We start from the raw sequence: 26,554 nt of genomic DNA on the forward strand, positions 1-26,554 counted from the left end.
ACATCTTCCTAATGATGGCTTGACCCAGGGACTGAAGGAAGTCTCTTTAGGTTGGTATCTGCTTTCTACTTGTTTGATTAGTGTTCTGGTACATTTAAACCTCAAAAATTCATTCTAATTTTTCTAGATACTGTAGGAATCTTTAAATCTGGGGATGGAATTGGGAAATGTCTGGTGTATCTACAAGTTAAAAGTTTGGCTACAGGGTAGAAGCTTGAGAGGTGCTTATTTGGAGGACCTAAGAAAAATGAAGGATGCAATCAAGACTGTGTGTTCTTTAAAGCAGCATGTTTTGCCTCACCAGATGATGTCTTACGCTTCAGAATACTAAGAGGTTTATTCTTCTGTTTTATATTACGGGAGTCAAAACTTAGACAAGTGTAATGATTTTTTTAATTTTGCTGTTAAGATGCTTCAGTAGCATAGCATTATGCCTTTGGTATCAAGAATACCACTTGTTACTGTCTTTCAGGTTTCTGTGGAGTTCTAGTGTTGGTGTCTTGTGTTTTGAAATACAGTGTAGCTAGATATACTCAGTTCTAGCAGTCCAAAACTTCTAGTTTTTTCTTGAGCTTTATCAGCTGTTTCCATCATAACAATATTAACTCAGTTTAATCCCCTCATCCCCCAACTTTGGCTTCTTCTTAGAACCTCCAGGTTTTGTTACAGATTCCTATTACATCTCTTTATGGGAGGTACAGACCTCAGTGCTAACTGAACCCATTTGCTATGCGTTTCCTGTTCAAACACATTATTTTCATACATAGTTTCAAACGCTTAGACTGAATTTAAAAAGTGGCCTTGCCATCCCTGTTGATTGTCCTAATACCAGCTGCCACTGCCAAGGATTAATACATGATTTTTGTAAGATGCATTAGACTTCAGACAGAAGTAAGGGGGAAGCTTCATTTGAAATTCTTAGAAGAAAAGGACAAACTTTATGTTGAAAACAAATGGCAGGTGTTTTATTCAAACTAGAAATTCTTGATTATACCGACTGAAAGCTACAACCTTGTGAAGTTGTAACTTGGTTGAACATGAGTGGTCTTATGATGGTACTTGAACTACAAAACAAGTTCCAAGATTTTGACAGCGTTTTATGCATGAAAGGAAATTTCCAATGGTGCTTTGCTTCTGTATAATTCTGCAATAGGTTAGTAGGTGCTTGCTGATACTAAAACAACAGGTTGATGCTGAATGTCAATTATCTAGTCTTTTAAAGAGCAAGCACTGTGCTAAACTAAAAAAAAAAAGCTTCGTGTTTTGCCAGCAAATTCCTTAGAGCACACTGTAACTGTTTTGGATTTACGTTATAATTAAATGACAGACAACAAGGAGGTAGATGTCTTTTCACTACTGCTATAGGGGATGCTTACTAAATGTCTCTGGTTTAACACTCGTTGAAGTATCACTTTCACATATGGAAATTTCTCTCCTTAGCTTTAGACTGTAAGCAAAAGAAGTCAAGGTCAAGATCTGGAAGCAAGAAAAAAATGCTGCCATTACCTCATAGTGCTGATGAAGTTTACATACTCAGATGCAGGTACACAGGGTTATTTTAATTGAAAGAACACATTCTTAAGAACTTGATAATTATAGTCATAAGAAGATTTAAGATTGTATCCTGTAAATGTGTTTGTGATTAAATTGAATAATAAGGGGGGGAAGAAGTTGCCTATTTTCATTAATTTGAACAAGAGGACTTGAATCAGTCATACTCAGGTATTGGGTTGCCAGCTGTTTCTCTAGCTAAAATCATGATCATTATTAAATCTGATCATGTCTGAGTAATATTCTGTCCTTCAAAAGAAACCTTAAATAAGAACAACAGATTGTTACTGCTAGCATTAAAAATGTTAAGAGTGTGAGTTGTATAAACTGTGGGGGGTGTATGCTCACAGTTACTATAAATGAAATAAATTACTAAGATTTGCAGCTAAAATATGTAGAAACGAACTTCAAGAAAATTAAGACTTTCCACTTACTGTCTTTATTTTATAATTTTTCAGTAGAGCTAGATATATCTTGATGGATTAATTTTAATATTTGCATAGGTTTTGTGGTCTGGTCTTTCGAGGACCTTTGTCTGTTCAAGAAGACTGGATAAAGCACTTGCAGCGACACATTGTCAACGCAAATCTTCCACGAACTGGAGCTGGCATGGTTGAAGTCACATCACTACTTAAAAAGCCTGCTTCAATTACTGAAACTTCATTTTCTTTACTGATGGCAGAAGCAGCATCATAGAACAAGGAAACATTTTAAATTTTAATTGGATGTAAATTTGAAATACTTTGTCATTTTTTAAAATAAATTGCTACACTAAATTATGTTTATAAATGCTAAAGACAGGAAAATAGAGGAAGTGGATTACAGTAACATCAAAATAAATTGAATACTTAACAGTTACAGTAAGTAGTCTTTATATTTTATATAGGGTGGAAGATGTGTTTTTAAGGTTTATTATGTTTTTGTCAGTTACTGTGTTCACTATCAATACAAGACCATTACATGTATGGCAGCCATTTTTAAATTGTTGCACATGGGTACTTAAAAGACAGATTTTAATAAAACAAAGAAACCATGTTCTCTTCAGTGTTACCCAAATCAAGGCTCTGTTTATTCCAAAAAGAGTTACATAGTAAAATAAGATATTATTATATTTTGTTTGTATGTATGTAGTGTTTTGTATAATACCAAGAACTGCTAATACAATTTACTCAACTTAGGGCATTAAATATCATGTACTTCATAGTTCAAGAGACTGTTTCATTCAAATAGGGCAATTAGTACTATTCTATCTAGGTGTGTAAGTGTTTTTTTTAAATCACATGAGGCTTTTTGTACTAAAAAGTGGAGGGAAACTTGTTTAAACAAATTTCTAAGAGAAATATGTACATAATACTGGAAATTTGTGGTAAGGAAATATTCTTTACTTCAGTTGCATTTCTCACTGACAATAAAGTGGTGCATCCATGCTACCTCCTACTTGTCAACAAAGATGGTATTTACCCTTACGTTTTTGTATCATAGTAGATTCAATCCAACTTTATTACAAAGCATCTTTTTGTTAACAAGTTTGTTTCTTTATGATGATTTACTTAAAGTCTGACTTGCTTACAGAAGTTTGCCTCTCTACTATTTTATTTAACACTGTAGAAATGTACTAATAAGCATTGCTCACTACACGGTTAGAGTAGACTTTTCATTTATAATTCTGTTTAAACGATTGATCATTTTAGAAAATTCGAAAGCAGATTGAAATGTTTCTACATATGAAGAGAATGTTTACAGCTTAAATTTTAGAGCTTGTTTTGGATGTGATTATATGTATGAAAACTGTAACACTATGCTCATGCTAAGGACCTACTTACAGAATTACTGAAATAAATGTGCTGTGAGGATGGAAATATGGTGCAGGTGTCTTGGTCATGATGAATTGTGTTTGTTCATTTAAACTGTCTTCAGAACATGATTTTTGTTTAAATCAGATTCCTCTACAAATCAATTTTGTATGCAAAGTAACATTTCATTTTACTCATATAGGGTAACAGATACTGTAGTTAAGCCAAGGATATGCATTGATATTTTCTTTATATGTAAATAAAGTTAAAAGCAGTTAAAACAAGAGGAGTATTTTGGTAGAGTATATACATACCTCACTGCCAGTGAAATTGCTTTCCTATGGTATATCTCCTTACCAGAAAAATCTCTAAATAAAAAGGTTTAAAGAAAATCTAAATGTCTATAATGTGAAGCATTTATTTGCATTGTGTGAATTAAGTTTGTGAAATTGATTTGTCTTGCTTGAGATTAGAATCTTCTCATGATCTTAAGTATAAGTACATTTACTTGCAATAAACTGACTTGTTCACAGACGCATTACATTTGATTGGTGGAAAATATGAATAAATGTCTGTCTTCCTGTATGTGCGCAGTTCAGAGTTAACATGAGGCTTGTTAATGTTCTGATAAAATAGATGGGCTAAAATAGCACAGCTGTGCAGGACAGAGTCCTGAGACAAGGCCATCCTAGCTCTGTCATTAAATTAATGCTATCAGGTGTTTTACTGCACAAGTTGCTACAGATAACCTTAGCTTTATTGTCAAAATTTATTCCCTTTTTTTAACTGGAAAATCTACATCAATACATTTAAAGGCTGGAGAAAAAAAATAATATTTTAGAGATTTTGGGAAAGTAACTGGAATGTTGAAGTGTATTGCAGACAACTTATGTGTATGCAGACTAACAAATTTCTAAATTTGTGGATGATTGTGGGATTTTTTTATATGCTGTGAAAATGGAAGATTCACAGCAATGTGTTGAAACAGAATAGAGGGAAGTGATCAGATCACCTTGAATGTTTATAATGCTTTAATAGAGTGCTTGTTTACCCTTCTCACCAAAAAAAAGTGTTCGTGAGAGCACCATATTTTGTGGCTGTTTTAACAGATGAAAAAATCAATTAAGTGCAAATGCTATTTATCTAGTATTGTTAAGAATGCTTGTAAGGTGAAGCCATACCATGCAGAATTTTGCAGTAGCAAAAACTATTAGGTTCATAATAATAATAAAACCTAGTTAATTCTATTTAATTTATTAAACCCCAATAGCGAGCTGCTTTTTGTAACACTAAAATGCAAGGTTGTGTCTGAAGAGCAGGGAGCTCTAGGCCTGATTAGTTTTGAAAATGAGATTCTTTTGATGAGGAGCAGCAGTTTTAGTGGCAGGCTTTCTGAGTGGGTGCACTGGAGCTGTGTGCCCTACTTGCATCAGGTCCTTGACAATATAGTTTGAAATACATACAGAAGTTCTAGAAATCTTCTGATTATTAAATTAATTGCATATATGGTTGATAGGGACTGAATTTTTTTTTTTTTAATAATAATTGAGTACCCTTAAGCTTTCTTTAGCCTCTAGTCCTCAAGTGGGGCTATTTGTTTTCTCAGATCTTCTGTCACTACCGTCAATGAGATATAAATCCCCCTTTCTGGAGTTACAGAGATTCTAAATAGTCTGATAGAAGAAAGTTAATTAAATCAGTCACTTTATTATATGAATCTCATGTTTTGAGATGTGTGGCTTGAGAGGCTCTATGGCAGTCTGTCCTAAAGAGCTGGACTTCCAGAATTGCACATATGAACACGAGTGTTAGTCTGTTCATGTTGGCTAGATTGCTTTGGGGCAAAGGCTGCAGTGGCCTGGTGATTTTTGTTTGGTTGATTTTGGTTCCTTGTCAAAATCTTACATGCTTCTGGAGTTACCCTAGTTTCTGGTAAAGGTCTCTTAAGTAGCAGCCTCTGGAAAATTACGAAGGAATTTTCAGAATGCTTAGAGAAGCCTGGGAAATTGTAGAAGACCACCCCTCACTTTTTGCAAGACAATTGCCCATATCCCCTAGTCCTGATGATATTTCCAAATCATCTTAGATTTTAAAACTCTGCATTTCTTGAAAAGAGGTTTCTGCCAGACCTTGGAAAGGCAATTTTAAAGTGCCTGTGGTAGCTGCTGCCAAGTGGTAGTGTGTTCAGACCGTATGAATGGAAAATGAGAGATGGAGGCAAGCAGATAACAAATGTTGGCTCACAAAGATCCCTGGGCATTTACTCGTGTTTGCTATATGCTGCTTCATATGGATTCTGTGAATTGGATTAGGTGGACTGCTCCCACAAGCCAAGGCAGTCCCGCTCTGCCCACAGATCCAACTTGTGCTTCCTCAGGGCTCACCTCACCCAGCCAGTGGTGTCAGGAAATGAGTTACTGACTCTTCTTGATGGGAGAAAAAGCACAGACCAGACAATAGCTAACACTAGACGTTGGGGAGGGAGAGCAGGCACCTAACGTGCCCGAGGCAGGGATTCTAACTGTTGGGGGTTATGTCCTGGGCCAGACTTCTCACGTTTGAGCTATGTGCCTGTTCAAAGTCCTACCCTTTCAGCCATGCTCAGGGAAATCACCAAGGTCTTTGAGGTAAGTGGATCACAAGAGGAATGAGAGTCATGAATCGGGCCTCAGAGATGTGCACCCATCCAAAGTTTCAAAAGGTCAGTGTTATGGGACTCAGACGGGGAGATCTGTTCCTGCAAAGCTATTTTGACTCCAGTGCTTTTTCTGGGCCAGTTGTGGTTCTAGATTTCCTGCATGTCTGTAGTGCTTTAAAGAGGTGTTATTCATTAAATCTTCTACCCGATTCTGAAAACCTACAGAAGATAAATGTCGGCTGAATAAACGTGGAAAAATTAACAGCGAGTAACAAGTACTTGCTTTTAGCTAAATGGTAAGGGCTGTGAACGAGACTTGTTTAGTTGAGTGCTATGGTTAACAGACTTCTCCACTTTTTACCACAGTAGTTAGTGGCCTGGATACTTAAACACCAGTTTCATATTAAAGAAAAAAAAATTGGTTTGTATACTTTTGTCTTTGGGTTTTGGTTGTTTTTTTTTTAATCTTTTTAGGGTGGTACTTATTTTAAAAAACTGGCTGCATTATGATTTCAGGTATTTCAATCCACCATGCTTTGTAGGTGCTGTTGCCTGATACATGGGTAGCAATTTTGATGTAATGGAAACATTTGGCCATAGTGCCAGGTCTGTAATCTCTTGCAATAAAATGTTCCTTTTTAACACCGCAGGCTTCTTGGTGTTCTTTCAGAGGTGAGCTGCACAGCATGTGTTGCTTAAACCGGGGACTTCCACCCTAACCTGAATATTTGGGTGGCAAGGCAAAGAGGGCAGTTTCGCTGGCTGTAGCCTTCTGAAAATTCAGCAGTGAGGCAGGGAGAGGGTATTTACATTCCAGTATTGGAGACCAAGAATGATGATAGGTGGTAGAGGGAACATCACCAGAGCCAGGGCCCCAAATCTGAAGCAGAATCACAAATAACAATGGCTCTCATCTGCACATATCCTGCTACTTCTTGCTCTGCACAACCTAGTTGCACTGATGCCTTCTCTCCCAGTTAGAAGTAGTTTTTCCCTACAGCACTAGCTGTGCGGCAGCATCCACATGTACCTGGACCCAGAGTCCTCTGAAAAACCCAGTTTACCTGGCGCTCTGCAGTTCCCCACAGTCTCCTGCTGTAGCTTGAAAGGATTCATTGCCATGCCACAGCCATTCACACACACATGCACACACACTGAGAGCAAAATGCAGAGGTTGATCAAATTTAGCATGAAAGAGTGCTGGGGGTGTTGCTTGTTTGTTTAAACAAGGGCTGGAGTGGGGGTGTTGCTAAGGTTGATACTCTGGCACTGCTTGTTCTCATTTCTAGTTGCACTATAGGCTGATAAACTTGTATTTAAAAAAGCAAAACAATAAATCTCTAATTTTAGCGCCCTGTTCTCCTATTAAGATTCGAACATGTCAGCTAACAGCCTTTTCATAAAACTTCTTAGTCATACTCAAGTGCATCAAGTAGAAAAACCTTGTGGTCCAGGTAGCTGGTGTCTGGCTGCAGTGCTTTCCCTTTTCCCGGGCAGGGCAAGCGATTCTGGCTGCCGGAGCTCCAGCGTGCTGCAATGGGAGGTGGAGGGGGCTGGGCGGGATGTCGCTTGTTATGAAGGTGGTTTGCACATGTTGCCTGAAGAGTGACGTGCTGTTATTTTGGCTAGAAATAAAAATGGGAATAAATGCATCCCTGTAGGGCTGCTTTTTTTTCTAGGTGGAGGCAAAGGTTGTTATAAAAGCCCTGAACGATCTTTCTCGTGCAGGCGCTGCACACTCTTTTTGCTACAATTAAAACGCAAGCAAATAGCATCCTTGGTAACTGTGAGCCTAGAGACCACGAAATTACAATTCTTACTGACCAGTGGGGGAACAAAGGGAGCCCTGGAGCCTTCCCACAGCTTCCAAAGTGCTTGTACTCTACATGTTGTATAAATCGCAACACTGTTGGGCTTTCTAGCCTATATTTTCACTTAAAAGTAGTATTTTTAACTCCTAAGATCTGAGGTTTACATACGGAGTGATGATGATAATCCCTCTGCTTTTGTGTCAGAGACCTGCAACATGAAACATGGTTACATCATGTTTACAGTGACTATTCTTAAATATAATCTACCACTTTAAAAAAAATCTGTTTATTAAAAACTGGAAACTTCACATCTAAACATTTGATTATGTATCTTTAAGCCAGCAGCAGCTGTGAATCATGTTTGTAGCTCTGTGAAACTCATCCAAATCCATCCTCACTGCTGTAGCAACATGCTGAAGCTCTGAGTCCCATTGTGCTCTTTGAAATGACTTCAGAAAAGAAGTGACTGATAAAGCAGAATGCAAGCTAACAGGGTTAACCTGTGTTTTAACCAAATAAGGAATTGCGTGTCACCCAGGTACAAGTCTTGCTGACAAGGAATAATTCTTTCATCTGTCTCTTCCCTGAAAAAACAATTGTGTGAAAGTAGGAGAAAGAAAATAGCCTTATTTGGATAAAGAAGCAGGAAAACAAGTCTTCTAAAAACAAACAAACAAAAACCCCATAGGTTAAAACAGAAACTGCAAACAGGAGAAGACAGTATAAGCCTGAGGTTGACACTTGTTTTGTAGTCCCTGAAATCCAGCTGATGGCTGCATTTGCTGTGCCTCCAAATCTTCAGGGGTGCATTTGGGTTCCTGGCACCGAGGAGGTTAGGGCAAATATTATCCTTAGCTGAACAGCGGAGGAATACGTTTTAACCCCGAACTGTTAAAGAAATAGGCAGTGACAGGGAAAAGAGGCTTTAAATCCAGTTTCTTGTGTTGAAAGTCAACTGTACCCATTCCCTTTGCCATCTGGAGTACGTTTACTGATGCCTTCCTTTTAAGTGCTACGTATAAATCCATAGGCACTTGGTCAAGTCATGAAGGAGCATGAGCTGCTCTTCCCACATATGGCCTCAGTCACTGATTTGGTACTGAAATCTGAATTTTCCAGGTTCTGTTCATGTAGGGATTACCATTCACTGCCTCCAAAAAATCTCTCCCCTTTACTGTTTTATAATGTTCTCTTCTCATTGAAATAACTTCCGCTACTAAACCTAGTGTTCTCTGACTGCAGCTGGCCATAAGTGCTAATAAACGACTAAACACCCTGACCCAGAATGCGAGTGTTCTTCTAGGTTCCCAAACTCATTTCTTTGCCCTCAGGCCCAGGTTCCCATCTGGGGACAGTACTTAGCCGCGTCTCACTGGGCTGCTAACCTGACCGTTTTCATTATCTTCATTCCTAGCTTGGTTTGTTTTCCCTTTCCTCAGTTTTTGCTTATATCCACATTTGCTTTTTCTTCTTCATTTTTCATCTCTCTTGTCCTTTAGGACTTTATTTTACCGCTGGCTACCAGTGATGAAGCTTTTCTGGGAAAGTCCTATAAGCTATATCACTGTGAACACAGATAGACTACTGCTTAGTATTCTTAAAAGCATAGCTAATGGCCTGATTTCTGATTTATTTGATATGGAGACAGTAGCTGTCTGTACCTAAGTGGTGGGGGGAGGAGGAGATGTTTAGATTTTAGAGTGACTTGGAAGAGAAATTGCACAAAACAAAAATCCCAAGTTACGCAGTTGGTACCGACCCAGGACTCTGGAGCTGACTCTGCTGTTGGGACCTGAACTTTTGCCTCATGAGTTGCCTTACGCAGCATGAGCCCATCTGGGAAAGTGAACGTTTTGTACCGTCTTTCTGTTTTGTCTGCATAAAGGTGGATTACTGGCTTTTCTTTTTTTTCTTCTTTTTTTTTTCCTATTTTTCTTTCTTTTTTTTTTTTCCTGAGAGCCTTTCTGAAACCATAAAAGTATTTAGAAAATGGAGCATTTGCTTGAATGAGTTTTGTGAACAAGCAGCTGGTTAGCTTCTCTGAGCAAAGTGAAACAGGGATATCTATTAAAAACTGGTAAAAAAATATTGGAGATAAGAATTTCAGCCCATTTATGAGTAAATGATGAATGCAATAGCATGAAATTCTTAGGAAATTAAACTGTGATTTCAGATTTAGATATAGAAATGCATCAAGAGTATGTGAGCAGCCCCCTCCACTGCCAGCAGCAAACAGAATCAGCAGCCTACAGGTTTCTGTAATTTCCTGCAATATGCAGCAGCTGGCACAGAATTTCATAAAGGATGGGGAGAAGGGCAGGAAGCCCTGCTTTCCAGTTGCTCCTGCTGTAACATGTGTTGTGTGCTGGGCAAGTTGTATGATGGTCCAGGCTACGTTTTCTTCACGTTACCTTAGAAATTAAAAGCAGCAGGTACGTTACGCAAGGGTATCTACAGTCTAGATGTGTACGATACCTGCTGCTGTAGCAGCCAGGTTTACAGTGGACACATCTTTTATCTTTTCCTCTTTTAAAGCAGTAGGTGCTTATCTTCCTGTTGTCTTCCAGATTTCAGATGGTGTCCCTACCTTAACAGACTGAAAATTTCAATCCTGGCTATCTGCTGAGGGCAGCGGTGGTACTGTGGACACACTGAATGAAGCCACATCCTAGTCCTTAAGCTTTCCTGAACGTTAAGTTCTCCGTTAAAGTCCATGTGATCTCTGACCTGATTAGTGCTGGGAACTAATTGGATAGGACAGAGGAACTGTGCCTACTGCTAAAAAAATGGCTCAGAAAAAACTGGTATAAGTCATCAGAAGCTGGTGAAATGCATCTCCTTTAAAATACCCTATTTGAGAAGTTAATAGGTTGAGAATAAGAAATGCAAAATATAGTATCTTTGAAAAACAGGTGCAGCTGACATCTGACATGGAAAAATATATTGATACTTCAAGATCAGAAATTATGTAAGAAACTAGAAAAAGTGATTCAACTGCTTCAGGGAGCCTTAACAGATGTATCTGCTGTTTCTAAAAATGCATATAAACCTGAATATTTTGTTGTCTCTCTCCCACACAAAAAAAGGCTTACGCTATAGAATGGGAAATGCAGGGTAAAAAGGAGAGAGTTATCCCACTGCAGTATTTTCATTAGGATTGTGCGAGATAAGTCGTTTCCCATAAAATGGGAGGGGGAACCGAGCTGTGGAACCCACGTGTGCTGCAGCAAGGCTGGTAATTAGAATGTAGCCAGGCAAAATCACAAGGGGGTGTGTAATAAAAGAAAGCTTTAATGTGATTTAAATACTGTGACGGAGTTGCATTCAGTGACAGCCTGGTCACCCAGTACAGTGCGACATCCTCCTCTATAGAGATGTGTTCCTGCAAGAGGCTTCCGCACTGGCCATCTGGCTCGGCTGCAGGAGCGCAGCGCAGCGAGGGACCGGTAACCCGGTGGGACGCACCGAATTTGCTTTAACGTAGGCACAGCTTCTTCTCATAACAAAAGCTTGAATATGACCCTAATTTTACCTCATGTGGGAGCATGTCATTTAAAAGAGATTAAAACCAAAGGTGTAGTGTATTTTGGATACATGCCTATAAATCTCCTTCGTGTGCTTGTATTGCTCACACGCGCATTGGGCGAGGTGTGCACTGGGCAGCGAGGGCTGTGGAGAAGCATTACACCCTTGCTCAAGAAAGTTGGGAAAGGTGTAACACGCATCCACAGTTACAGAAGCCTGGCAGTGGCAAGGAGATATGCGCTGGGCTTTCTTTCTCCGTAGCTTCCATCTGGCACAGTACGTCTCCTTTTAAGTCCTTTAAAAAGGCACTGGTTTTCCTGTTGCCTGTATTTTAACTCTACTTTTTTTGGTAATTGTCGGGTTTCTTCTCATCAGTGCGTGACTAATGGGGGGTGATTTATTTGCTTCCACTGCTAAGCTTCCTGTGCCATCTACAAGTTCGCCAAGTCTGGCATGGGTGCATGTTGCTGTTCTTTAAAACATGATGGAATTATTTACCTTTTGCTGGTCCCCAAACAGAGACGATCGCTAACAGCAGGCAGGGCAGCTCCTTCTTCTGAAGTCCCAGCCCAAGCTGCTCTGCATTCCTCCCGGGAAGCAACTTCTTTGAGAATGGACTCAGTCACTTCTCTCTCAGTTTTTTCTTGTCAACCCTTGTCTTGGCTCTGGTGGGAATTATCGCCTTATATCTTCCTCCCTCTGACAGAATCATGTTTAAAAAATTGGCTTTTTTCCTTGCATGCCATAAATACATAGGCATAACATTGCCTGTATGTGTAAGGCTCATTGGGCCACACAGTTTTGTTAGTCAAAATTAATCTGTGAAGTAAACAAGTAGCTGGATACTTTATAGACATAACAAGTCTATAAACAGTTTCTATAAGCCACATATTTTTAATTTAAATTGAAATATTTAAATTAAGGGGGTTTTTTTTCAGAAAGTAGGTGGATTTGGGATTGTTCACCCATGTAAAGGACAAACTACAGGGATGAAAGGCACAATTTAAAGGCAAATGAGGTACTAGAGTTGCAGAAATCTTAATACTTCACCTGAACAGAGGGGAATGCCCAAATATGTCAGTAAAGCAGAAATTAGCTAATGCTGGAGCTCTCTAGAAAGATCCTCTCAGCTCTGCTGTGAACACCCAGTTCCAAGAACAGTTATTCCAGCCAAAACTTTTGACTTGTGTCTTCTGCTTGCTTGTTCGCAGCACAAACAACGCAAAAAGAAGATGTTTCCTGCCCTACTTGGGCTGATGCAGCAAAAGTTTTCACCATGTGAAATTCCTGAAGGCAACAAGTCTCGGTCACAGATGATATTCTGATGATGAAGAAATTTGGGAAGCGAATTGGTCAGACAGATTCAATGGCCAAAAGGCTCGGTGATACCTCCATGAAGGGCTACCTATGTATTCCCTTGTGCTAAGGCAACAGCAGGCAGAGCGGAGACAAGGACCTGAAATTCTGCAAGGCTGGCAATGCTTGCGGAGCAGAAGGTACATCATCTTGTTTGTCCTCCTCTTGTTCACCCCAAATCCCGTTTGTGAAATGAACTATTCTGGAACAAATGTGGAGCCTGGTGGAGTTTAACAGGTGGCCATGCTACTGCTGCTGCTCAGAACGTGAGCTTATTTTCCTCATTTTAGGTTGTGCTTTTTCCTTTAACCTACGTTTCACTGGTTTTGTATGTTGATTTTCAAGTATAATGAGTACTCTGACATGAGTAGCATCAAGAAGGGAATCAGATTAGCTCTTTAAGCTCTCCTGTGTGTGGCCTGGAGTAAAAGAGAGGGCTGACAGTGTGTTAGAGCCGAGATGTTCAGTTATTTCCGAACAGTCACTCGTCACGCTGGATGTTATGCTGTTGTTCTTAAAGAAAGTGGGTAGAGAACTACTTTTCAGAAGTTTTCTTTATACTCCAAGAGGACGGAGGCAGGCAATGATACAATTATCAACACATATATTATCATTATGTGAGAACAAAAAAGGATAATCTGAAAAATTGTCACTGATGGATAATCAGTCTCCAGGGCACTGGATTTCTAATTGTCCTGGTCTGTGTTTTAAACATGTCATCAGGATTAAGGGAAAACCATCTGCTTTCTATAATATTGCAATAAAATAACCTCAAGGTCCTTTTCAGCACCTGTATATAACCAGGGTAGATGAATCATTAAGGGATGATGCAGATACAGTAATTCGGATGCTGGATCTAACAGTTTCATTAGGACAGAGATTGCTTCAAGCAGGCTGATGCAGGTATGGGCTCTATCTGCAACTAGAGCAACAACTGTGGTTAAACCAGAAAGCAACAGCTGACCACCCATAATTCATTTACTGTGTTCTGCAATAAGCCTTACAGAAAAATTTATGGAGCAGATGGGCAAGAAATGTTCATGGCCTTACGTGCCTGTGACTTTTTGTAAGCAGATACAAGTGAATGTATCTCAAGAATTCCTCACTGAGGCTCTTGGGTCGTGTAAAAACATGAAATGAGCCTGCTGGAGAGGATTCTTGAGCTTTGAAATGAAACCATCATGGATGCAATTAAAAATAATACTTGTCACTGTTACAGATGTAGCATTTGTTTGTCTAATACACCTTGTAGAAGATCAGGATGATGTAATTAGAGCATCTGGTGCTCCAAGTGAGACTAAATTAAGAGTGCCCCATATGGGGTTAGGAATAGGGGAGTTCTTAGCAGGGATTGTCACTAGCCAATGACAGCATTAAGGTTTTACACTTCACTTCAAAGCAGGATGCCAGTAGGATCACACTAATGCATCGCCTGTGATTCTGTGGATGGACTCCTGGGCCATGATCCTGAATCACATCAAAACTGCATTTGGGCTAACTGGTGGAGTTGTAAGGGAGCGGGATGAGTGGGGTTTCCTTCCTTTCTGGATCTGTTTGCGAGGGCAGGTTGCAATGCAGCACCAGCACTGCTGCAAGAAACCTGCCCGGCACTCCCTGGGCTAAGGACGGGCACAGGCCAGCGTGGGCAGCGGGATGCCGGTAAATCTGCTCTGTGACTCCTCAGCGCACGTGTTTCTTCTTACTGAAGAGGACTCATGAGAACCAGATGTAGGTTTGTGGCAGTTTTAGTGTTGCAGACTAGAGAAGACGGCCGTGCCGGGGCCCCTGGGTGCGCACCCTCCTTGTGCCGGGCTTCAGGCGTCTGCAGGCTGGGGCTGGGTCTCTGCGCTTGAGGGCACCTGAGCTGCGGTGGCTTCCCTTAGTGTTTGCAATTGCTGTGAACCTTCATTACAAAAAAAACCCTCCTTATGACTCAAAATAGCATGAGACCTTGTTTTTTTTCCTCTCTTGCTCAATTTCAGATTAAAAATACCATGAGAAGAAAGGCTGTTACTTTTTCTGTATGTTTAATATATTTTTGTTTTGATTGATATAAAAATTAAATGAAACAATGAGTGTATATATACACACACACTTACACACCCATTCACACATGCACATGAAATGCAGATAATTTACAGTAGCATTTTCCCACTGGCTGAAGTGGGTATAAAAATCCCAAATGTTTATTACTTTTGAGATGAAGGTCTAAGGTTACCTTGATGGATTCTGATCCATGTTAGTCCCCAGAACAAGCTATTCATTCACTGTTTTAATTTCCAACTCTAGTAACGCCACAGTTTGGGGGTTTTTTTTATTTCTAAAATCAGTGCAAAGGAGAGACAAAGTTATTTCTGGAAGCAGTGGTTTCCCTTCATTTGCGCACGCAGTCGGCTCTGATGGCTGTGCCTGGAAATGTCCTGCTCCTTCCTCCCACCTCCTGTCTCTTTAAAGGGAAGCATCTGAGTTTTGTATCTGCATAGCTTTTGGTACTAAGGATTTCATTTGAAGTTTCTTCCTGGTAATAAAAATAAATAGTAATAATCAGAATGTTGGTTTATACCAAGCAACAATAAATGAGCCGCCTGAGCGGCGTGCCAGGGTGAGGCTGGTTAACTCATGAGGGGAGGAGGGGACAGAAGTTGTCACGGAGATATTCTCAGCCAGTTTTGTGCTGTGATTTAATTCTTGTGTGAGAACAGTATCAGAAGATTTATTTCATTTAGTATATTTGAGACTATTAGCTATGACAAGCAAGATACAGTAAATTTTATAGTGTACAGAGCATATAAGCGTGATACGAGAATCCTGTTGCTGATGTATGAGAAGAAAAGGCCTGAAGCCCTGTTTTATTATTCCGTAAATATGCTGTGCTAGAGGCTCTAAAAACAAGATGAAAGTAGAGGGGGTTTTTTAATGTTCATTACAAAGGAGTCCTTCTCACACTTGGATGGGTGAATCCCCTTCTCCAACTGTGACTTTGTGTGGCCACTTGTCTGAAGAGTCCCTAGAGGTCAGCCCTAATAAAAGGTTATCAAATACTGAGAAATGATGGACTTCTCGGTAATCAGAATCTGCTTGTAAGAAGTGCCAGATAATTTATTTACCTTGTAGAAACAATAGAGCAAAAATTGAATAAAGGAGGACATTCTTTTCAATAGAAATATGTAGTAGAAAATAATTTTAAATAGCATTATTAACATTATGAAGATTATTTTAAAATTGGCAAAAATGTAGCACTGAGGTGCCAAATTTTCCTAATTAAAAAAAGGACTTCAGCTGATGTCATTGGTGACATGAAAATGATGCACATGAACTACAGTGTGCAAAGCTTCCCTGCAAAGCTATGCATAAGGCTGGACATTTGACATTTTCAGTTCTATATTCAATATCGTACAACTAATTCCTGGCCTAGTGTAAGCTGCTTATGAAACTAATTATGGTTAAAAGGTACAAGAAAGCAGTAAGTTCATATTAGGATACCCTTCTTAACGTCAATCCTTCCTAACATCACAGGCAATTTACAGTAACAGACAAAAATTGATCAGGGGAGTAATTGAAAATTGTAGCAAAGTGTGGTTTGAAACACGGGAAGAGATTTAGGCTTAGAGAAAGACGATATTTTTCTGAACTACACTTTTTTTTCCTTTCCTTTTTTTTTTTTTTTTTTTTAGCATATTGCTCATTTACTGGGGAAAAGCCCTGGCATTATGATATATATTTGGAGAGGAGGACTCTTGTTTCCCCTTAGGGGATTGATACGCAGACCTGGGATCGCCTCGGTGATCTGGTTATGGACGTACCTTAAACGTTTTGGTGTGGTGTATCCGAGAGTCGTCCGACCTACTGAATCTCCTCCGCCTGGCACCCAGCATCTCAGCCCTCGCCGAGCCGCAGGGCAGAGGTAGAGGAGTAAGGCTGGGCCCTGGGAGCTGGGCTGTGCCCGGGTGAGATGGGGCGTCCAGCTGACGGGAAGCACCTGCCCAGGAGGGACCGAGGCGAAAGGAGGAGGCAGAGAAGGGCCCCCTCCGGCACCGCCGCTCTAACGCTCTCCTCGGAGGTGAGAGATGGAGGTTCAAATCCCTTCAGGCAGAGAAGGGATTGAACATGGATCTTCCACATCCTGGGTCACTGCCCTAATTACTGGGTTAGTGCATAAAAAGGGAATGACAGCAGCTGTGGTGAATCCAACCTCTTATTTCCTTTGTGGGCTTGTGGGGGTTTTTTTCTGTTGCAAGTGCCTGAAATGAAATATTTTGGATGAAACAAAGCACGTTTCTCACTGCAAGGTCTATGGGATTTGTTTTGTTTCAGCAAAGAAAGCTGGAAAATGTTATTTCAGATTGATCTGAACGTGGGTTTTTTGCTCGTTTTAGATTCATTCAGTTGCTTTACAGCAGAATCAATTATTTGCACAAACCTATTTGTAAATGTTAAAAACCACAATTCGAGCTTTGTCGGAGGACAGTTGCCTACAAAATCTCAGCCCATACTGGCGGGCTGCAATTGTCCCAGTGAAAATAACTCCCAGTACAGCAGAGCTCACTGAGGCGGTACGATAGGCTCAGGCCTGAGAGTAGACAGGTATGTGTATGCACTATTGAAATATTGAACACTGTAAAATACATATTTACATTGATTTAGAATCTTTAGTAAAAAAGGGACAGTCCATACTCCATTGATAGCTTTCACTGAAAACAAGGGGCAGCTGGTCCCACAGTGAGTATCTTTGGGAAGTGCAGTTAGGTACAAGTCAGAGTGGTCTTTCCCAGGGAAGGATAACGACTTGGTACATGCCTTCCAGCGGCTCATTTTGGATGACTGTGTTTGGATGCTTTCTTGGTGGCTGGACAAGCCAGCAGGTCGTAACAGTACTAAGCCTTAGTTATTGGTACTCACTGGAAGGAGGTGAGGTGTGCCGTGCGGACAGAGGGGGTCAGCGCCTTCGGGCAGAGGGAAGCTGGACCCTGTTGTGAAGTCTCTGCTAAGTGAAAGGGAACTATGAACAGCTTTGCCATACTGTTTAAATATTCAGGATTGTGTTTCATTTTTACTACTCATCGGCTGGTTGGGAGTGGGTCACCACAGACAGCATAGTTGTAGGAAGCAAATGTACACGGTTACTCTACTTCTATTATTCGCTTCTTTGGGCCATTGTGGATTCCAGTATGTCTGTTAATCGTATTTTATAAATGACATAAATGTACATGGAACATTACAACAGGGAAAATATGACAACAGTAATACTACAGAGCATAATCCCTGCCTCAGGAGCTTGCTATCCAAAGGCCTGAACATGTTCATTGTACTTAGGAGGGAATAGTGTGGAGACGTTATCTGCGCTTGGCTTAACACGAGATTTGGGGTTCTGAGAAATGGGCAGGAAGAGGAGCTGAGAACTGAACTGAGCCTCTCCAGGGACAAGACATCTGGGTTTGAGCATCACGCATGAGGTTCTGGTGCTCTGAAAAACTCTTCTGCGAGATGGATAGGAGGGATTTCAGCTCCTCATTCTAGCTAACAGAAAACGTTCAGGGGTTTTGTTTTGGATTAAAAAAAAAATGAAAATATGCAAGAGTTTACATTTCATTTAATTCAAAACGATAATTAAAAAAGCAAAACCCAAAGCGCAGTCGGCAATTCACACAGCCTTTCTTAACACTTCTCAGGTGCGGCACAATTATTCTCACAGGATCAGGCCCTGAGGGGAAGCCAAGAAGAGAAATGCTTGAAAGCAACATATGGAAATTGAACATGAAGTAAAAGCTTGAGTGGAGGTAGGTGGGTTCGGGAGCCGTCTGCAGAAGAGGCAGCCAAGGCTATGCAGTGGGAAGTGTGTAAAAAATGAAAATATGTAGAAACTGAAATGTATTCAGCTGCGGTCACGTTAACATAATCCACGCAGTCATTTCCTCTTGACAAGCGTATGTAGCACATCACAGAGCTGGGCCTGTTGTCAGGGGAAGGTAAAGGCGATACATATGTGTGTGCATGTCATGGGCAGAACGACAATGCGAGTGGTATGAGGCATGTATGGGGAGACGCCGCTGAGCAGAAGGCTACAGAAGACAAAAATACATTCAAGAAGGGATGGTATTTTTGTGATAAAACTGACCGGTTGTTCATAATTAAAAGAAATGTTTCCCCAAGGTCACTTGAATTTTTTTGCCGGGATCACAAAGCTGTTCTAATCTCCACTGGTATTAGATCTTGAATTAAATGTGTGCTGGCATCTGCCAGGGTAAGTATCTCTGTTTTCTCCTCCCAGCCCTCACAGGAAACTTCGTTAATCTGGAAGGAGTTAAGTTCCGGAAGGCTCCAGGCCCTACAGAAGGGGTTTGGGGAGCAGTGAAACATCTCCTGCAAGCACTTGGTATCCCACAGAAAGCCAGCATCTGTCTGATCCTGATTCCCATAGACCTTGCGCTGGTAAACATCCCACCGACTTCCTGACGTGCCTAAGCGTCAGTGAGGTTTGAGCTCTGTCAGTCAGCCACAGGGACATGGAAAGCGATGGCTGCTTTATCCGGGTGGAATGATCTACTCAGGGAGGACAGGCCACGCTTTGGCTCCCGAAGACCAAAAAAGTCAATCTTTGAGCTATTGCTTTTTGCCCCAAAGTTGAACATTTTCCAAGAAGGCTGCCACACTCGTGTCTCTTCCTGTTTAAACTTACATATGGCATTGCTTATGGCAAACAGGCCATAGAATTCTGCAAATCCCTAAATATCAGTCTCCCTCCTCCCAAAATTTCAACTGGACTTGCACTACTTTTTTATCCATGAATGCCTCAAGTGTATGAGGGCTGCTGTACAAATATAAAATTTCACCTTGTGTTAAGGGTTTTTTATTAAGTAGGATTTATCATTATTACCTAACATCCTCCTCCGCCCAGAGCATTTGTTGTGACACAGGAGGGGTGTGTGATTAGCTCAAGTGTCACGGGCTTGTTCAAGCTGTTTCGCTTTCCTGCAGGTAGGAGTTAATCATGGCTCCCCCTTGGGTTACATCTCCTGGCAGCCTTTCTGCCTCTTGCGTTACTCGCTCTCTGGAGGCTGGTGGATGGGTGTGGAGTTTAGTGTCGACGGACCTACATGTACATTTATTTCTCTGTGGCAAGTGTTTAAAACCTGGAGGGGCTGCCACGGTCCTCCTCGGTTAAAGGGGCAGTTGGACTCCCCGTCACATCTGGGCTGCGGTTTCTTAGCATTCACCCAGGCGTTGACTGCTCGTTGCTTATGAGGGGAAAAACTGAGAAAGGCCGCTTTGTTGTTTGTTTGTGTCCAGTATTTTTTTGCAAGCAAATTGTTGGGACAGGCAGCGCATCTTTGATACTTTATCTCTTTATCAGAGTCCAAGACAGCTGATGACATTATATTGGGCATTCATTTTAGATCTGCTGAGCCCACAGAAATCAATAGTTTTCCATTATCGGGTCCGGCTGGGTCACTGGTCTGTCAATGAGCTGTTACAATCGCTGTACAAGGGTGAACCTGACCAGTCAATTGCTGCTGACAAGAGGAAAACACGCTGACAGCCACTGGAACAAGCCAGAACACAGATTTGCACTTCGGTTTGCCAACCGAGGAGGCTGGGAGTGGGGCCATTTCCAAGATGTAGGGCACGCACAGTGGGAGAAGAAGCCCCCTCCCTCCCTCCCTCCAGTGCAGCAGGCAGGCCTTCCCTGCTGGGGGAATTCAGGTTTGCCACCGTAGTCCTGAACCCCAGAGAACTCACTAACTGGGGATGAAGGAACTGCCTTCCTCGGCGCTGTGGTTTTCCAGCCAAAAAGGGACGTGCTAAAGGGGAACGCTTCTGCCAGCAGGACCAGTCCTCTTTCTGCGGTGGCCGATGCTGGGGGATGCTGGGCTTGGGTGCTCCTCGTCCGTGGCGGGAGACTGTGCTACACCGGGCAGGAACGCAACAGGGTTAACTCCAGTTCTTGTCTGTCTGTGTTTTAACACTGACTTCCTATCCAACTTGAGAGCTGAGCCAAAATAAATATTTAGAAATTATCCCAATATTATGATTTTTAATTTTCAACTTTATTAACTTCTTTCAAGTGTTAAATCCTGACCGTTTTATTTACGCCTCTGGTCGTCTGTTTGATTCTCGCAGAAGTCAATATTCACTTGTGTTCCATCATCAAACAAAAAACTGGTAATCAACTTTATCACTGGAAGCCAACTAGCTGGGTTTTAAAAAATACACTACCCAAAAGAAAGATCATTTTCTTTAAATGAGAGGAGAGGGAAGTCTTTTTAACAGAGAAGAGCAAACCTTCCTTTACTGGTAATTAGAAGCACCAGCCTTATATGACTCGCAGCACTTGGTAGCTCAAGCCGCGTCAGATCTCTTACAGCATTAATTAAAAAGAATTTATGTTTTTTTAATAAAATGCTTCATGTATTAGCCCCTTTTCTTCCTCCTACCAAATGTGATTATGGGGGCTGAAGGGAATTCAGGTTAATATGTTGACACACTTAACAATGCGGGGTCATGTTGCACAATCCGCTTGGCTGGTTCGGTGCAGCGCAGCCCCTGACAGGTCCTAATCAACCGCTGCCCTAAAGGCAGAGGCAAGGAGAGGATTTTAATTACTGGTCTCTCCGCGAGTTTGCCAGCATTAAATTGAGACATAATTAGGCCTCCGAATTTTAATAATTGTCCTAGCTAATTGGGCAGACAAGTACGCTCTGCAGCGTGGCGTGATTAGATAATTAGTGTTTCCAAATGACAAAATTGGGCTCTTGATTGCGGATTCCAGATGCGGAGCAGGGGGGGAGCGGGCGCGGGCGGCTCCCTGCGCGGGCAGAGCCGAGCCGGTCCCGCCGCGGTGCCCGGGAGGGGAGCGCGGCCCGGGGACCGGAGCGGGCCCGCCGGCGCAGTGCCGTGCCGTGCCGCGCCGTGCCGGCTCCGGGCGGGCAGGCGCACCTCCCGGACGCCCGATGCCCCCCCCCGGCCCCGCCGTGAGGCGATCGACTTCGCGGCACTAACTGATCTTTTCAGCCCAAGGACCGCGCGGCACAAGTGGCGGCCATCGGAAGGACACCGGGGCTCGGGCCGGCGGGACGGATCCCGCCCCGCCGCGCACCGGGGGCGCGCGCGGAGACTCCCCCCGCCGCGGCCGCCAGGGGGCGCCGCTCCCGCGCGGCGGCGGCGGCGGCAGCAGCATCTCCGCGCCCCGGCGGTGCCCGTGCCCGCTCCGCGTCCCCCGGCAGGGCCGGCCGCGGCACCGTAAGTACCGCTACCCCTGCCCTGCCCTGCCCTGCCCGCCGGCGGCGGGGGACCGCGTCCTGGCGCCTGTCCCTCTGCCCGCCCCGCCCGGCCGGGCCCTTCCCCGCGGCCGCTTGAGCAGGTGCGGAGCGTCTCCCCCGCCGGCTCCGCTGCTCGGCGCCGTGGCGGGTATCGCCGCCCCGCGCGGCTTCCCGTCGTCCCCCCCACCGCGACCTCCTACGGAGGTTTGCTAGTCATACAGAGATAACTATAAAAATCCGTATTTCCGTTTGAGCTCGGCCGGAGGCTCAAACGGCCGCGGCCGTAACGCCGGTCGCCGCCGAGAGCGGCAGCGCTGGCGCTGCTCGCAGGTGCCGCCGCGCTGCTCCCGTCACCTGCGGGTTTTAGTCCCCGCGAGTCCTTTGCCACTAGAAGTATTTCACTTGTAATGATACGGCCGAGCGCGTTAGTAATCTCATTTTAAAAAGAAAATATCTGTATATATCTGGGGAGGGCGCTGGGGTAAATCCGCGGCGAAGCGGCGGGCGCTGCCGCCCCGTGGGCGCTCCCACGCCGAAGGACAGCGTGTCCGTGCCGGTGGGAGCAGGGCAGCAGCCCCGTGTTCGGGCGCGGCAGAGCGCACCCACTCCCTGCCGGGGAAAGGCTCCGTCCGCCCGTTCCCCGGAAAGGAACCGGGGAGGAGGCGAGGGAGAAGCTCCAGAGCGGCTCCCCGAGAAGAGGCCCGTTCCCCTCTCCTGCCCCCCTTCCCCACCGTGCAGGTAAGCGGCCCCCCGGGCCCGCCGGCCCCCCGCGCTGGGCGAGCAGCGCTCCCTCCCTCCCTCCCTCCCGCCGCACCGGGGAGCCCCGGCTGCTGCTGGCATCCCCGGGTTACCAGCCAGCCACCCTCGCCGCCTGCCAGACCCTGCCGGACGAGGACTTGCCTTTTTTATGATTATTTTTTCGTCCGCGAAGAACCGGGCGGTTTGACGCAGCCATATAAAGCCGAATCGCTAATAACCGAAAGTTAAAAGGCGAACGCTTCACTAGGAAGCATTTCATGCAGCTGGTGCAAAATCGCTTTTATTTTTTATCTGCAGGAAAGGAAAAACAGTTTTATGATTTTTTTTTTCTATGTGTGATTGCACCGTCATCGAAATACACATGCTTTTCCTACATCAATGATTTTCGCTACAGCCTGAGGGCTTCTTGCCTTTAAAGGTCTAGTTATTTTTGCTAATATATCAAGATTTTAACTCCTGTCTGTTTCATAAATCAACTTCAGATGCGCTGTACGGTATTTATATACTTATTTTCGGAGGTATATTCTAGCTCAGTAGATTGCCATCTCACCATCTCGGCGCTTCAAAGCAATGATGTTGGGAATTGTCAGCTCTGAAGATAAGGTTAGCTTACAGGAGCAGTATGTGCTGTGTAAAACGCTGATTTATAAAAGTGTTGCAACCCATATATCTTGCAGGTCAGATTGCATGTGTTACATGATCAGAAATACATTGAGGATTGATCTGCCAGTGCATATTTAAAGCAAAATTCGTGTTGTCTTCAAAGGTCAGGGTGCCAGAGAGGTACCGGAGCAGAAGCTAGAAGGTGCATCTTGCAACCAACCCCAGCCTGGAGAAGCTGTGGCAAAGTCCTCCCCTATTCTGATAACAAGTTCCTGCGGCCTAACGTGCGCACTCCTCGCCCAAGCCCTTGCTAGGAGCGGTAAGCACCTTGCCCTGCTAAAAGTGAAAAATGCCTCCTGCAAACCAAATAGATCCCTACTCATTTTTTAAACTCTTTTCTGACTTTGATGGGCTCCTGACCACCAGGTGACACATCCTCGGGGCCTACGAGCTGCCGAGGGTGTTGCTTTCCCATGATCGGCTGCTTTCTGAGCAGCCTCAGTTGCCTCTGTGCCCAAGGGAGCTCCGGGGGCTGGCTCCGGCAGGGTCCATTTTGTCATCCTGCTGTCAGCGTGCGGGTGAGGCTGCCAGCAGAAATAGGTAGACTTGCGGTGCTCCTGTGAAGGTGACACCCTGCTCCGTTTGCAGTTAATCAAGTCTGCTAGCTGAAGTTGAACAATTTAATCAGCGTCTGATGAAGCCTTGGATGTTATTTATCTGCGCTATATCAAATTGTCTTCAAATCTAAAGCAGTCGTCAGAGGTTAGATGGGGGGAAGCTAACAACATAGTAGTAGTCCCTGCCCTGATCCCGCAAGAAATGCTGTGCGGTCGCATCGCAGTACAGCTGTGTGAGCGCAGCAGCCTGCGCTGGTGTGTGGTCATTGCAAGGCCAAGGCTACCGTGAGGGTCCTGTTCTCAGGATGCTTTTGCACTGTTTACTAACCAGATTACAGCTTGGGTATGCTATTACTTAGCAACCCTTGCCAAGAACGCTTTTCTTCTGCCTGGTGAGAAGGCTGAGACTCTTCCTTCAGAGACACTGGTAGAGACAACCATCCTGTCGCTTGTGCGCAGAGTTTTTGTGATATGGTGGCGGGGTGATGGGAGCTGAAGGCCACTGGGATGTGGCACCGAATGCAGCTGTGTGAGTTTGTCCTGTTTCTTGCAGGAAACGTGCTCCACCTGTGCTCCCTGCCCTGCCCAGCCTGCTGCTTCATCTCCAGGTGCAGAGGGAAGGTATTGTTTGGCTAAGATGCTACTGTCTTGGGACCTGGTTATTTTTGAAAGTTTCTTTCCAAGGTCCAAGTTAGTACAACGATTCTGATGAGCTAAAGTGGAGAAAATGGTATCCCCTTCCTGACTGATGTCATCTTGGTCAAGCCCAGGCTGCATTTCTTGCTTCTCAGCTGGTAGCTGGGTCTTGCTGGTTTTGCACTTGCTGGGATGGCAGTGCTGACTGTCCACGCTGGGATGGACAAGTAGAGTTGGAGAAATTTTTTTACTTCGTCAGTTATATGACTATTTTTTTCTGCTACCGATTTGATTAAATAGTTTGGGTTTTTTCCCCAATGAGTTTAATAGTGCTGCAAAAACATAAGAAGTAAATAATTAGACCTATAAAATAGGACATATCTTTATTTATAGTGGTGTAATGGAAACGATTCAACTTCTTAGTGTTAAGATAGCATCATCTTCTTAATGTGCATGCAGCTGTAGAAGCAGGAGAGCATTTTAAACTAGTGGAGGGGTTTTCACTCCTGCTCTCTCACTGAAGCGCCGTCGTGGTTTTCCTCTGTTCTGAAACGTGATTGCAAAACCTGCCTCGATCAGGTGTCTCCATTTCCACCTGCGCTGGACCGTGCAGCCGGCGGTGATGCCCGCTGCCAGCGGGGCTGGTGGCAGCCCGCCCCCCCGCCTGCCCGGCGGGCTCCCGGCCTTGCCAGGGCACGGCTGCATTTCTCGGGGTTCGCTATCGGCCCGTCTCCCCGGCGCGGGGAGCCCCCCGAGGCGGGCCAAATCCCGTATTGAGCCCGCCGGCCCCCGGGCAGGGAGCGCACCCCGGGCCGGGGCGGGAGGGGGGGCTGGGGAGCCTCCGAAGTTCGCACTTCCAAGGCGGCGGTGGTGGCCGGCAAAAGCGAGCGCCCGGCTCGGAGAGGCGGTGCTCTGCCGGCCAGTTCTCAGGCGGTTTGAGCCTAAAGAAGAAGTGACAGGGCAATCATCTCCCCGGCTCGGCTGCGAATGGGAGGGTGAAATCTTGCTAACAGCTCGTGTATCTGTATATTTAATTGCGACCCGGCTGCATGTTCCTGTTGAGGAAGGGTGCGGATGACAAGCGAATCTATAAAAACACAGTTGACAAACCGGGAAGGGGATAACTGACAGATGAAACGACAGTCGGCGCGGAGCTAACTGGCAAACGCATCAGTACAAAGTCATATACCTTCTGAGAGGAGTAGTAGTTTGTTTTATTCCGGTTCTCCAGAGTTTTATCTACTGTCGGTGTGATGGGGGAGAGAGGAGCTAATGTGCCCTGTTTAGGATACAAACATGCAGATTAGATCAGACTTCAGACACCGTGTTTCACTCAAGACTGAAAACAGTTAGAGGAACAAACCAGGCTTCCCCCACTGAGGAAAAGGAGAACATGAGGTGGTTTGTGGTTGTTTTTTTTTTTTTTTTTTATGTTTTAAAGGAGGTCTAAACTTGTTTAAACGCAACCATTTCGCATCCGGCTATACAGCGAGCTACCGGGAGTTGGCGGGGTGGGAGCTGGGGGCCCGGAGCTCCCCGCCGCCGTTGTCCGAGGCTGGGACGTTTGGGAGAACATCAGCCCGGCTCCCGTTTTCTTCACTTTTGTATTACTTTACGTTTTCAATGAGGCTAGTGTAATTACGAGGCGTTTAACTTTTTGCCAGGCTCTTTCATTATGGCTTTGCATTTGCACCTCGCCTTTAAGAGAAGTAATAACATTCACAGTCAGGGGCAAATCCTGTTAATGAACAAATTAAAGTTCAAACAGTTATTCAAGTTCACAGCCCCGCTCGCTGCTCCTTTAATAAGAGTTATACATGTTACTTTCTCTCGGGATCACTCCCCCCTTTATTACTTTTTAAGCTTTTCATAAGCACTGGCGGTCTATATGGGCAGCTCCCAGCCTCTAAAGAGCCCACAAATCCTGAAGGGAGCCCTAATCCGGCCTTAATTTGGCAACTTTTGTAAAAGACATAAAAGCTCGGGTGCCACCCTTGTGCGCTCAGAT

General features: G+C 43.9%; 1 protein-coding gene across 13 annotated transcripts in view; it reads left to right on the plus strand.

Annotated features, from left to right (window-relative positions):
- ZNF644 (zinc finger protein 644) overlaps positions 1 to 3,882 on the plus strand; it is an 81,908-nt gene extending 78,026 nt beyond the window's left edge. For all 13 annotated transcript variants that reach the window (XM_075039032.1, XM_075039038.1, XM_075039029.1 and 10 more), the window contains 2 exons: positions 1,441 to 1,543; positions 2,055 to 3,882. In XM_075039032.1, the coding sequence (XP_074895133.1) occupies positions 1,441 to 1,543; positions 2,055 to 2,247 (296 nt within the window). In that variant the 3' untranslated portion in view covers positions 2,248 to 3,882. The remainder of the gene's footprint in view (positions 1 to 1,440; positions 1,544 to 2,054) is intronic.
- The last annotated feature ends 22,672 nt before the right edge of the window (positions 3,883 to 26,554 follow it).

The sequence above is a fragment of the Buteo buteo genome, chromosome 10, assembly GCF_964188355.1.
Source record: "Buteo buteo chromosome 10, bButBut1.hap1.1, whole genome shotgun sequence".
Taxonomy (NCBI): Eukaryota; Metazoa; Chordata; class Aves; order Accipitriformes; family Accipitridae; genus Buteo; species Buteo buteo.